This window comes from Ictidomys tridecemlineatus, chromosome 6, assembly GCF_052094955.1.
Source record: "Ictidomys tridecemlineatus isolate mIctTri1 chromosome 6, mIctTri1.hap1, whole genome shotgun sequence".
Lineage (NCBI taxonomy): Eukaryota > Metazoa > Chordata > Mammalia > Rodentia > Sciuridae > Ictidomys > Ictidomys tridecemlineatus.
Window position 1 is genome coordinate 10,541,734 of NC_135482.1, and position 13,832 is coordinate 10,555,565.

General features: G+C 38.7%; 1 protein-coding gene across 38 annotated transcripts in view; it reads left to right on the forward strand.

Annotated features, from left to right (window-relative positions):
- The window catches only part of Rbfox2 (RNA binding fox-1 homolog 2), a 271,195-nt gene that overhangs the window by 56,890 nt on the left and 200,473 nt on the right, over positions 1 to 13,832 (forward strand). Inside the window, exon 1 of one of the 38 annotated variants that reach the window (XM_021724436.3) lies at positions 11,594 to 11,716. The exons of 36 other annotated variants lie outside the window; for them this stretch is intronic. In XM_021724436.3, the coding sequence (XP_021580111.2) occupies positions 11,675 to 11,716 (42 nt within the window). In that variant the 5' untranslated portion in view covers positions 11,594 to 11,674. Of the gene's footprint in view, positions 1 to 11,593; positions 11,717 to 13,832 lie in introns of those variants that run through there. One more of the 38 variants, XM_021724450.3, reaches the window with a different exon arrangement.

Consider the following 13,832-nt stretch of genomic DNA (forward strand, 5'->3'; position numbering starts at 1 on the left):
CAGAAATTCATTTTTAGTGAGCAAGGAAGTTTGGTTCTTGGAATAGAAAGAAAAGATACAAAAGACAACCAAAGATTGTAGATCTAGACTTTGCTAGTTACAATTAGCTATGAAAATTCAGGCTTCCTAAATTAGGACTTGCTGCAATTGGAATTGCCTTTGGATTAATGCAGGATGATCACAGGAAATTCTTGACGACGATAATTATTATTTTATTGGCTTCTTAGTCTAAATCAGGCACTATTCTGGGCTTCTTGCCTTTATATTTTCCTAATCCTTTTATAATCATGCAGAATATTTGGTGATATTACATTCCTGTTCATAAATTCAGAAATTGGGATTCAGAGAAATTAAACAGTATGCCCCAGGGTATGTGACTAGGGAGTGACCGAGCCAGGCTCGCACCTGGGATTGTGTGATGTCCCCACTTGTTTCCTTTTCATTGCACCTGTGCTAATTAAAGTGTCATTTGTGGATTGGCATTATTCCACTCTCTGTTTATTACCAATTCACACAAAATAGGTACAGAAATTGAAAGTAATCACAAACTTCCATAACAATCTCACAGTGACTTTATGAGTGTGGAAGCTCAAAATAGAAGTTTGAGATTGTCTTTTGTAGGTCTTTGATTTTTTAAGAAATTTCACTTTTCTAGTAATTCATTTGATTGCATTTTACAGAAGTACCGTTCCCTGATGGATAGGAAACTTAGAAAAGTTTGGTCTTCACAATCAGTTTGATGAGCCTGCCTACCCTGCTCCGGCCCACCTTTGGTGATACTTGTGTTAGCATGTAGTTCACTTCATTGCTTGGGCGCTGGGGCATGGAATGGCTGGGGGCGAGGGTCAGAGAAGGGGAACAGGAGGGAGGAGGAGAGGAACGGGGTAGAGTCTTGGGGAATACTTTGCCCTTCTCCTGTTGCAGTGAAGTGTGTGTTGGGGTGCTCTGCCTCCCTTGGTCTGATGCAGTGTTTGGATCATGACTGCCTTTTTACAGAACCCTAAAAAGGTTTACATTTCATTACCCTCAGTGGCAATGCTGGTACTGTTGTAGAGGAGAACAAATATGGGAGGAGGAATTGATAGAAATAAAGTTAACTGAAGGTAGGAGTTCAGAAAAGTTAAAATCTCCTTCCCTCTCCTCCTACAGGCATACCCGAGAGCATGCACCTTGAGGTGTTTTTCCTTTAAGGAAAAGCCTGCAGTTCCTTGGCAGGGCCAAAAGCTTTGATTTGCCCCTTCTCTTGCTGATTGCCAGGAAGAATCCTGACCAGCCCAGTTCTGTTCAGAGCTGGTTTGGTAGTCTGCCAAACTGCCAAGTTCTCAGGACCTAATTCCAAGTGTACTAACATTTCCGGAGTGCACTAGACCTTTCATATGTGTACCCTATAGCTCTGCTCTCTGCGTTCCACCAGGAGAGACCCTGTTGTTTCTGGAACCCCACCTCACAGATTCTCACTTCACTTTGTTGAAGGCTTGCCAGTGTAGGGAGGAAAAGACAGTCTTAATTTTAAATCTTTCACTTGCTTGACTTGTCTTAATGCCTACAACCTGAAGGTTGAGATTGGTTCCTGGCTGCTGTGGTGTAACTGTAGGTGCCCTGTTGAGACAGAGAGTCTGAGAGCTCTACTCTACTTTTCCTGCTGCCCTAGGGTGATTTATATAAGTCTGTACTCTTTCTATGTATAGGAGCTATTTATTTAACATTTATTGACCCCTATGATAATTTTAGTTTATAATGCCAGCCTTTAAATTCCACGGTGGAACAGAATTCTCAGATTTATTAAACCCTCCTTAATAGTTGAAGATATAATAGAAGAGGGAAAAAAGTAAGAGCAAGCACTCTAAATAGGTGTCGACCCTCTAGGAAGGCTTGTGGGGGAGGTGTCAGCCATGGGACCCCATGAGACTATATAATTCCATCACAACAAGTTGTCTCTTGGCATCTAAGGAGGATTGGTTTCAGGACCCCCTGTGGATACCACAAATCCCTTGTGTGAAGCAGTATAGTGTTATAAAGTCTGCACATCCTCCCACATGTTAAATCTTTAGATCACTTATTATACCTCACAATTGTAAGTGCTGCGTAAACAGTTGTCATACTGTATTGTTTGAAGAACAGGAAGAAGAGAAAAATTTGTACGTGTTCATACACAGATGCAATTTTTTTCCTTCCAATATTTCCATTCTGTGGTTGATTGATGGCATGTGCAGAACCTCTGGATGGGGGCTGACTTTATTCATCAGTATCAAGCTTCAAACTAAGATCACCTTTGTATCTCTGTCTCTCCGGTAGATTATAATTTCCCAAAGATAGGGAAGTTTCTTATCCTTTTTGGTATTTCTCACAGAATATGGCTTTCTTGATAGTCAATAAATATTGAATCAATTGCAATAAGAAGCTTTTAGACAGATCACAAAAAGCAGAGTTATATTTCAGTAGCTTGTGAATTTAATTTTCCTGATCTTGGTGCTCTCTTCTCTGATCAGATTGCTGGATCCAGATGGCTAAACCTGGCACTTTTCTTAAGCATGTTATCTGCCTGCCTTGGCTATTGGTCTAAGCAATATGAGGACAGGGACTGTGACCTATAGAAGAGCTTTACTAACCGGCAGGCTCTGTCCATCAAACCCTCCTCCCCCAATTTCTTTCTCTACAGTCTTTGGGAACAAAAAGAAGTTGCTTAAAAATGATGATTGTTGGGTGAGGGTGGAGCCTTGTGTTGTGTATAATCTTGTATTTTGTTAAGTATGTGGAACCTGAGGGTTAGGTGCTGGAAAGAATCTGCCAACATAGAGACCCAGGTAGGTTAGATAATAGCTTGTTTATGGCCTATTATCAGGTCTCCTGACTCTTAAGTCTCAGGCATTTGAAACTCCCAGCAAGTCTAATTTTTTAAAAAAATATTTTAAATTGTAGATGGACACATTATATGTTTATTTAAATATGTTGTATGGTGCTGAGGATCGAACCCAGTGCCCCGCAAGCGCTCTACCACTCAGCCACAACCAACCCAGGAAGTCTAATTTTTAATAGAAAGCATCAGTAAAAATTGATTTCCTGCAGAAACAAATGTTGGCAGTTTAAATCAGGACTCTGAGTGGAAAAATATTTTTCCTTTGAATGTTAGAACTGCGCCAGTTGCTTTCTTTCTTTCTTTCTTTCTACTTTTTGCATAATTTGGAAGACAGGACAAAACAGAAGAGTTTCATAAAGGATATGCTTACTTTAAATCCTTGTAGAAAAAAGTAGGCCACTTTGAATTTCTAAAAATAGCATCTAAAAAAAACCCCTAATTGTGAAAAAAGGGATTTTAGTTGCATGAATGGAGGGGGTTCCTGGGTCCAGTGAGGATGCTTAGCTGTCAGCACACTTTGTGTTCTTATGACTCTTTTGATTGTGGTGATCCTAGGAGGAGAGATGAAGAAATATACTCTAAAGGGTGACTTGAGGAGAAGGCATGAGAAAGTTTCAGGCAGGAAAACTGAGTTTTGTAGTTTTAAAGTCTCTCTTACTCTCTTTTTCAGAAAGGCCTCCTAGGAGCCTGGTCCTAACTGATTCCAGATGGGTCTGTTAAGTACAGAGGTTTTCAGTATGTTGGCTGAGACTGACCAAGAGGCCCCTGAGCACTTCCTGTGCAGCTCTGCAGTCAACTCACCTAATGAGAAACAGCTCTGGTTGCTGGAGCTCAGGAGTAACTCTCTAGTATTCTCTTTGTACTTCCTTCCGTGAACTGCCTTTTTTTTTTTTTTTTTTTTTGCCTGGTTTACCTCCCCTATTAGCCTCCTTTCTTCTGTAATCTCTTCTCCTTTATTTTCAGGAAACCTGAAAGCATTGTGTATTTATACATGCATGCACACGTATGGGAGTGTGCACACACACACACACACACTCGCACACATACGCACACACACACATTTCTTCTGGGATAGCAGTGGAGAAGGAGGAAGAGATGTCCAAATAAATACAGATGCTGAATATTTAGGAAAGCCCCCCTCCCACCCCTGCGTTGGCTGGAAGTAGGTATTGGGAATGTGAGAGTGTGAAGCAGACTTGGAAAACCAAGCCACTATTTTTAATTTTAAAAAATCCTGGCACCCCTACTGACTGACTGATTCAGGATATTGTGCACGGATGGTTTACGTACATAGTAAACTGAGTATCACTGGATCTATTCTGGCTGTGCTATCTGCTGAAGGGTGAGTTTGACAGTGACTTTGAACCCTATGGAGTTAGTAAGGGGTTTTGCACCCAGATCCAAGGCAGCAGTGTTGCCAAGAGAGCATGCCTGCTGTGTTCTCATGTGGGCTTGAATTTGGCTGTCTTCCTAATGACTGAAGTACATCTTAGATACTACTCACCACTTAAAAGAGGTTTTGTGCTGATGCTCAACTACACACACTATGAATAGTTCTTTGGAGCCTTCTAGATTCTACCAGGGATGTAGTTTATGTATACACTTGATTTTCTATTTTGGTTTAGATGCCAGTTACATTGGGGGTATGCTTAATTTCATTGTTCTGAATCTAGCTGATGATTGCAGACACTGTACCATCCTAGGGGTTTGAGTTCACTGGGTCTTTGCAATTTCATTCTAATCCCTGTATGGCACAGTGTCGGACTTGTTTTCCCCCCTCTGTTGTGCTTTTTTAGAAGAGGAACACAATTCTGTTTTGAGGCTTATTATAAAATAAGAAAATAAAGAAAACTCAATGCCGCTTTAAACATTCTCTGATTATCTAAATTGGTTTAATGATTATTCTTTCCTTTGGCTGCTTTCAACTTTTCATCTTTAATTGCCCTTTCCTAAATTTATCGTTTTAAAAAAGGGGTCATATGTATATTTGATTTCCTTAATTTACTGAGACCTTTTCTTAAGCTTGACTTTTTAAAAAGACGGACCTTTCTCCCTAAGACCAGGAAGAAAAGGGTAAGCAATTATGGACAAGAAAGTAGGAGAACATTTAGGAAAAAAATGTGTTTTGTGTGGGGCATATGAAAACATATGTGTATACATATACAAGTTTTCCTTTCCTTCTCTTTTCTAGCTTGAATGACCCAGATTTTTTTATTGGGCAAAATTGCACAATTTTTGAATTTCTTTTAGGTAGTTGGACTAGAAAATAATGGATTTGTGACAACTCCTTTTTAAAGATCTTTCTTGTATTCTTAAAAGTGCTAAGTGTTATGGTTTTTAGATGTGCATATTGAAGACAATAGCAGTAATGTCTTTGCCCTGGTGTTTTTTGGTGAAGTAGAAATTTACTTGAATTGGAGAATGGTGGAGGATTATATATTATTTGGGGGCTCTGATGTCAAAATCTTTAGTTTTATTTAACTACTCAACATAACGAATATTTGAGTGTCATGCTATCAGCAAAGGTTAATGTATTAGTTTGCTTTTCACTCCTATAATGAAATACCTGAGGCTGGAGGTTTATTTATTTCATTTTTATGGAGGCTGAAAGTCCAAACAGCATAGTGCTGGCTCTGTCAAGGACCTCTTGGCTGCAACACTTCATGGTGGATGGCACTACACTGGTGGGAATGCATGTGAAAGAAAGATCCCATCTAGACAATGCCAGAGAGTGATTCAGAGGTTAAGCTCACTCTTATACCAGCTTACCCTTGAGGGAACCATCTCAGGGTCTCATGAGAACTATCTTTATCCCCTCCACAGGTACACTGCTACACTGAAGACCAGGCCTCCAATACATGAATCCCTGGGGGACACACTCAAACTTTATCCAAACCATAGCAGCTAATGTTTTCTTAGGTTAGGGAGCATCTCAGCCATCATCTCTTGTGTCACCTGACACAGTCCTGGCATATAACAGGTACTTGGTATGAGTGTAGTTAATTTAATTTAGTATAATCTTGCTTATTCACAGATTGAGCTGTTTAACCTGTTTGGGAAGTTTACAATGTGCCTGAGAATCTTAAAAATATACGTAAAAGTGCTCCATTGATTACGTTTCTCTAAGAAAACATAGGAAAATATATTCATGATATTCTTTACTTGAACAGGACACAGCCACTAACTATAAAGGAAAAAATAGTAAAATGACAACATCAAATTTAGGAATATCTATTAAGAGATATTATCAAGAATGTAAAAAGACAAACCACAGAGCAGGAGAATATAATTACAATATACAAATCTGGTTGGTATTCAGCATATATAACTCCTACAAATCAGTATATAAAAGAAATCCTATAAATCAAAATTTTGAACAACCCAGTAGCAAAATGGACAAAATACCTGAACAGGACCTTCACAAAAAGTGATGTTCAGGTACCCCAAAGTTGCTTGCCATCATTAATCATCAGAGTAATGCAGATGACTACAGTGAAATATTATGCTATCTCCAGAATGACTAAAATGAAAAAGGCAGTCATTACTGAGTGCTGACCAGAGTGTTCAGCAGTCATAACCCTCATACAGTGCTGGAGTTGGTGTGGGGGAATGTACAACTTTGGAAAACTGGTAGTACCTACCAAAGCTCACCAGAAGTGTACTATGTAACTAGCAGTTCCACTCCTAGGCATACCCAACAGAATTGTGTAGTGTCCCCCAAAAGTTGCTATTAAGAATGTATATAGCAGTGTTTTTTTGTAACAGCACTAAGCTAGAAATATGTCTTCCAGCATTTCTGAGATGTCTTTCAGTAAATCAAGATAATATATAAAATATAATACACTCAATAAATGAATCAGTTTCACAAGAATAATGTGGTGTGAAAAAAGCTAGTACAAGAGAATACTTAAGGGCTGAGGCTGTGGCTCAGCGGTAGTGCACTTGCCTGACATGTGGGAGGCACTGGGTTTGAATCTCAGTACCACGTATAAATAAATAAAGTCTATCAACAACTTAAAAAAAAACACCAAACCTTTATTTAAAAAAAAAAAGAGAATACTTAATATGTGATTCTTTTCATACAAAGTTGAAAAGCAGGTAGAGTGCGTTTGTGGAAGTAATTGGTGCAGGCAGGTGGGAGTGACCTTGCAAAGGTGCAGGCTGTGATTCTAGAGTTCTGGCAATGCTGTTTTTTGACTTAGGTGCTGATTGTTTAGGAGGACTCACTTTATGAGAATTCATTGAATTCTCAATCAACTTATGATTGTTGCCCATTTTTCTACATGTAATTGCTTTAGTAAAAAGTTTCCTTAAAACATTCTTTCTTTTCTTTTTTTAAGAGAGAGAGAGAGAGAGAGAGAGAGAGAGAGAGAGAGAGAGAGAGAGAGAGAATTTTTTTTTTAATATTTATTTTTTTGTTTTCGGCAGACACAACATCTTTGTTTGTATGTGGTGCTGAGGATACAACCTGGGCCGCACGAATACCAGGCGAGCGAGCGAGCTACCGCTTGAGCCACATCCCCAGCCCCCCTTAAAACATTCTTTTGTTCTGTAATTGCTACACTGATAGATCCCTCCCTCCCACCATACATTTATTTACTTTGTCAAGCTGGTAGGATGTGTGTATGCACATATGTGTGTGTGTATGTGTGTGTGTATTTGTTGGGGTGTTGTATGGAGATAGAGGTGCTTTTTAAAAATTAATCTGAATTTGCTTGTCAAATATTCAAATAGTAACTTGACCCCACCTACCCACCCACAGGGGATTTAACCTTGGGTGTTGTACTATTGAGATAGGGTCTAAGTTGCTGACACTGGCCTTGAACTTGTTATCCTCCTGCCTCAGCCTCCTTAGTAGCTGGGATTATAAGTGTGTGTCACAGTGCTTGACTTCAACATACCTACAGTTTTAAACAGCCACAGGACAAAAATAATTGAGAATAAACTCTCTTGATTGCCTTTTATACTAAATCTCTGAGAATAATTAGAAAAGATTCACGATACCTCATAGGGCTGCAGATTTAGATTTTGTTCTCTAGGAATATCTTCATTAAGCATTTTTTGACCACTTGAACCTTCATTTTCAGAATATACCTCATTTCAGCCTTTATCTTATCATGGAAACTATATAGAGGAGAAATTTCCACATAGTTTTAAAAGTTTTTGATTCTTTTATGGAATTTAACTCAAATTCAGGAAAACTGAATCTGATGACGTTGAAAATCTAAAAGATGTTGCCTTGCCTTCTGATCAAGCAATTGTTTTTCAATTTGCAACGTAGCCTTTGTAAAGTATTTGAAAATGCTTTAGGTCTGCCGTGTTCTTATGATTCTACCTTTGTAGATCTTCATTCTCTTCCCCTGGAATGCCCCTCCCTTCCTCATTTACTTGGTCATTTCTTGTTCATTTTCCATGCCCCCTTGTAGAGTTAGCCATCCTTCTTGGTTATTCTATCTTTGCTGTGATGCATATTACACATAGCTGTGCTTTTATGTCCTTCAGTGCTAACCTTTAGAGACTGTCACCTAGCAGGTAGGTAGGTTAAATATTGAAAGGAAGTGTGAATGATTGGGTATTATTTTCTGAAAAAACAATAGCCATTTTCTAAAGCATAAATACTTATAATATTTGACATTGGTAGACACATGCTTTAAATTTTTTTCCAGAAGAAGTAATAATTTAATTTCTCAGTAAAAGCGAGGGTATATGTTTACGTTGCAGGGGGCATAGGAGAGAGTGGTAATAACAGTTCTCTTGGGTATCACACATGACCTTGTCCTCTTTATCATGGTCCCTCTACTCAGCTGATTTAATTTTAGTTGAACCCCTAGAGAAATGCTCTGGTTCTTTATGTAGAATGTAGAAGTCATAAATCTAATATATAGATCCTGACTATATTAGGGTTTCTGGATTAAAACCAGCAAATGAGGAGCTAGAGATGTGGCTCAGTGGCAGAGCTTATGGTGAGCATGTGTGAGACCCCCAGCTCAATCCCCAGCACAAAAAACAAAAACAAACAAAAAAGCCCCCAACAACAACTAAACAAAAAATATAGATGAGACTGCAGAGGCATCATGACATTATGATTGGACCAATGAAGGCATTATGACTGATTTTTTTTAATCTCAAGTATTATAAAATTAAATTCCTTAGTGTGTTGCCTGAAGTTTTGTAGTTTTGCTTCAGCTTGCAATTTCTCAAGGTGATTTAAAAAGACTTGAGTAGAATCATTAGTTTGTCTAGAATAATTGAATTAGAATAATGAATTTATAAGTATTGTGTGTCTGCTTAGTATTTAATACTTTTAGTAATATATAAAAAGTATGATTTTGACCTTGGTATCAAGCAACCTTAGGTTTTTCTGATGAATCATTGATTCAGAATGCTTTCTGGTTGTTTCTTTCCAACCCTGAATAATGTGGGAGGCCAAATAGAAAACTGCATAGACCTTGGAGTTCTGATTTAGAATCATGGCTTAAAAAAAAATTAGATGATTTGTTAATATAACCTTGATATCTGTAGAACTCTTTTTGTTTTCAAAGTGGAGATGAGAATATGTACAACTTGCTATTTTTATTTTTGAGAAATAGTAACAACTCATATAAATCTCTCGACACAAAACAAGTATACTTAATGCATGTCTGAAAGATTGATGAGCAAAACTTTAAAACAGCAGCCCACTTAGTACAGACTATTGTTGGTACTTTTTATAATGGTGACTGCTTCAGTCTTCCCATATAAGATGAGATGACTGTCTTATTTTGAGTGTTAAGAATAAGGTCCTTTAGAATAATACCATTGTAGATAGCCTGTGGAGTCTTCTGATCAGTAGTGTCCACAGTAATGGTTTCAAACAAGGACTGGCTTGTTAGGAGTCAACAAGGATTGAAATCAGGAAGCACATATCTCAGAGATGGGCTAATCACACTCTGTCCCTATCCTGCATGTGAATTTCAGTTGTTTATTAGCACAGACTGTGTCCCTTAGGACACTGTTTTCCAAGGCATTTGTGCAGCTTATTCTAGATGCCTGCGTTGTTAACTAATGGGGCATTTTGACTTTGCTAACCGCTTCAAATTGTTTACATTCTGTCTGGGGCAGATGACTGTTTCTTATCATATTAAATTATTTTTCTTTCTTGTCATTTTTTTTGGAAGTTAGTGCTTTGGAGCTGTTTCCCCTGCAAACTGAAAGTACAATTTTCCTGGGTGTGTCTTATTTTTATCCATTCCTTTTCCTACTACAAGGCTCTGACCTGCTTGGAGCCTTTCCTACTTGGTCACAATTGATCCTTTGTCCTTCAGAGTCATATAGGTCATAGCCACTGGGTTGATTCAGTGTTCAACAATCAAATATGATTCTGAGAAAGGATTACTTCCTTAGAATGGGAAGTGGGCAGCTGAACTGGGAAATGAAGACTGGCCATATTGAAGTATCATTTAGGGAGAGTTAATAGTAGTTTCAAAATTAGAGTTTGGATTAATAAAAGAAAAAGTAGGGCCAGTTACAAAATTGCGTAGTGGTTCAAATTGGCTGGTGTTTGATGTGAGTATTGCTGGTTTTTGCCAGAATTGGACACCTTTGTAGGAACTGTCTGTGGTTCAAGAAATTATGCACATTTTGCTGGGTGTGGTGGCACATGACTGTAATTCTAATGGCTGGGGAGACTGAGGCAAGAGGATCACAAGTTCAAAGCCAGCCTCAGCAATTTAGCGAGACCCCCATCTCAAAATAAAAAGAGGGCCAGGGATATGGCTCAGTGATTAAGCGCCCCTGGGTTCAATCCTCAGTGCCATATATTTATAATTATAAAAGAGTGATTTTCTAGAAGTTCATATTCTTCCTATGGGAATCTTAAATTTCTTATTATATCCATAGAATTTTACTAATAATGATGTCAATTTACTCTATTTATTCAGTCCCTTTGGCTTAGGGACCTAAACTACTTTACATTAATTCTCATATCATTCCTTTGTGAAGCTACTTTTTAGTTGAGGTATGTGAGAACTTGCTTCAGTTTACATAGTAGGTCACTTGCTGGGATGGCAAATTGGACCCAGAATTTGTGGTACTGGGTTTTGTGTGTTTGGTCAGAGAAATGTATGGTCTTTCTTCCTCGCTTCTTTTCCATTTTTTTTTATTCCTATAATGGAGGAAATCATATCAAGCAAATAGCAAGAGAATTTTGGTCTTCTAAGAGGGGAGATTGTTTTGCCTCCAGGCGTGACTTTCCTGATCTTTGTCTGTGGATGGAGGGAGAAGGCTGAGTGAAGTTCAGCCTGTGAAATGGCCCAACTGTTTTTTGCATACTTTTTGTATTCTCTCTCTCCCCCTCTCCCTCTCCCTTCTTTCCCTCTCTATCTCCCTCTCTCTACTGTTGGGAGGAGGTGAGTGAGAATTTTCTCTGTGCTAAGCTTATATGTGGGGCAGGCAGTCCAGTTGTTTTACGGCTCATCAATTGCCACTTGCCTTTTGGGTAGGGGGCCAAAGAGAAGGAGGTGAAGCAGCCACTTTGGGTAAGGGTTGAGGGAACGGAGGAGTATAGGAAGGAGGATATGTCTCTGTGTTTTCTTAGTCATAGGACTCTGAATCCCAAGTAGCTAAATTTAGCCCAGGTTCCTGTTGAAAGCATCATTTTTTTTTTTTTTTTTGTGTGTGTGTGGGGGCAGCAGTGAGGGGAGAACGGAAAACCTTTTTGTGTATCCTGCTCCATGAAGCCAATAGGGAAGCAGGAGGAGGTGAGGTTGCCATGGAGATGGTAGCTGTGTGCAAGGGGAGAGCAGCAGGGTTTAGAATTCCAGGAAGGAAGAGAGAGTGATGTCATCAGATTCCATGGACCAGCCCAGGAACCCCTGTGAGGTTGGTGGGGAGTTGGGTGTGTGTGGGGGGTGGCGGAGTGGGAGTTTGTGCAGGGGAACTGTGGCTTCAGTAAGGTGTGGGGAGTCCAGTTCAAGCAGAGAGGTTGGTTATTTGAAATTGTGCTGATCTGCATTAATGCCTGATTTTTTAAAAAAATCTGTAAATCATTCTGAATTTGCAGACTATTTTCTTTGTTGAAAATGATGTATTTATTTAACAAAAGAACACATCAGATGTAATAATGTGCTATCTTCTTGTACTTTTATCCCTGTAGTATTTGTACGTGCCTTTATCCCTTGTATGTGAGGGTATTTTTGTGCATATTTTGGATGTATAGTTGCCTTTGTATGATGCCTTTTATGGTATTTTATGCAGTTAAATGCTTCATTAATGGCTGATTATGCTATTCATTTTCATATAGTTGGATGTATATAAGCAAAACACTTTTTATAAAAAGAAAATTGAAAAGAAAAACAGCTGCTTTTGTAGCAGCAAAGAAAACCGAGTATATGTATGTTTGTATTAATAGTGAAGGGCAAATATATTCTTTAGGTATAACTAAAAGGCTGACTTTAAAAAAATAATTAAACCTGTGCATCCAAATGAGTATTGTCCTTCAAAATAGTCACCTTGGCTCTGGTGATGTAACCATTGCGCAAAATAAAGAACTCTCATTTGGAATCGGCTTCAGAGATACTCGAGTGATGGGGAAAACATTTTCAATACCTAACACTGATTTTCTTTTCAGTTAAAGAATACCTAACTTGATCAGGCACCAGGTCTTTGAATTAAATTTTTCTGATTTTTGTGGTATTGTCAGAAAATCAAACCTGTGCTCAGATGCTCGAAGGAAGATATTTAAAGTCATATGTTTAGGTTTGAGGGCGTTTCACTTTCAGATCAAGAGCTTTTGGGTTATATAGTTTAGCAGTGATGTTTTGATTATGGTAGCATTTGAGGAATAAGAGTGTAGCCTTCCCAGTGCGACATCTTCTGAGGTGACCCATTTGTATTTATTTGTGCCTGTTGACTCTTTGGAATCAGGTGGTTCAGGTTTAACCCCCTGTTCTGCCACTCATTAGCTGACCTTGGACAAATAACATTGGTGCATTGGAGCATTAGTTTCCTCTTAAGATAAAATGGGCATAGTAGTGCTATAAGTATCGGCCTTACAGTGTTGAGGATTAAGTAAGCTATTATGTAAAGCGTTTGGACAGTTGATGTGTTCTTAATCAGAGCACATGATGATTATGACTAATAATTGTAATCTCTTGAAATTACAGAATTATGAGATAGAAGGTGCCTGGAAGTAGTCCAGTAGTTCCAGGTCTGTATTAGTTCCAGATACCACGGAATCCAAGAGAGTGGGACTCAGGAATCTATAATTTTTAAATGATTCTGAAATGATTCAGATGATCAGCTAGGATTGGGAATTGCTCCATATAAACTGTTTGGAAGATGGCCCAAGCCCCAGAAGCTTAATCATGTCCTGGGAGATGCAAGAATCTCAGATGCCACCCAGACTTCTGAGGTGAATCTGAATCAGAATCTGCCTTTTTTTTTTTTAATATTTATCTTTTAGGTGTAGATGGACACAATACAATGCCTTTATTTTTTTATGTGGTGCTGAGGATCGAACCCGGGTGCCAGGTGAGGGCTCCACCACTGAGCCACAATCCCAGCCCCAGAATCTGCCTTTTAACATGGTACCATTGACCTATCTTTATATTAAAGTATAAGAACCAATTTTTTCTTCTCTAATTGGAAATAATTGGGTGATAACTACAGGTTAAGGATAAGTTTTCTCAGTTATTTCCATTGCTGGAGAGAAGCAGTCTGTCTAACTAGCATGTAGATGAGTATATACTCAACTTCCCTACCTTTTGGCCTAGGGATAAAGGCTTTTCTGGACTAAGCCACTGTGTACCATGTAATGCAAAGAACAGAGTTACAATTGTGGCTCTGACTGTACCATGTATGGGCTGTTTGGCCTCAATCCAGTTAACTTCTCTGTATCTCACTCTCTACTTGATAGTGGAGAAAAGTCCCAGATCACAACATAATGTCTCTAAATTATCTAGCACATTGCAGTGTCTCCATGAGTTAGTACCTTCCC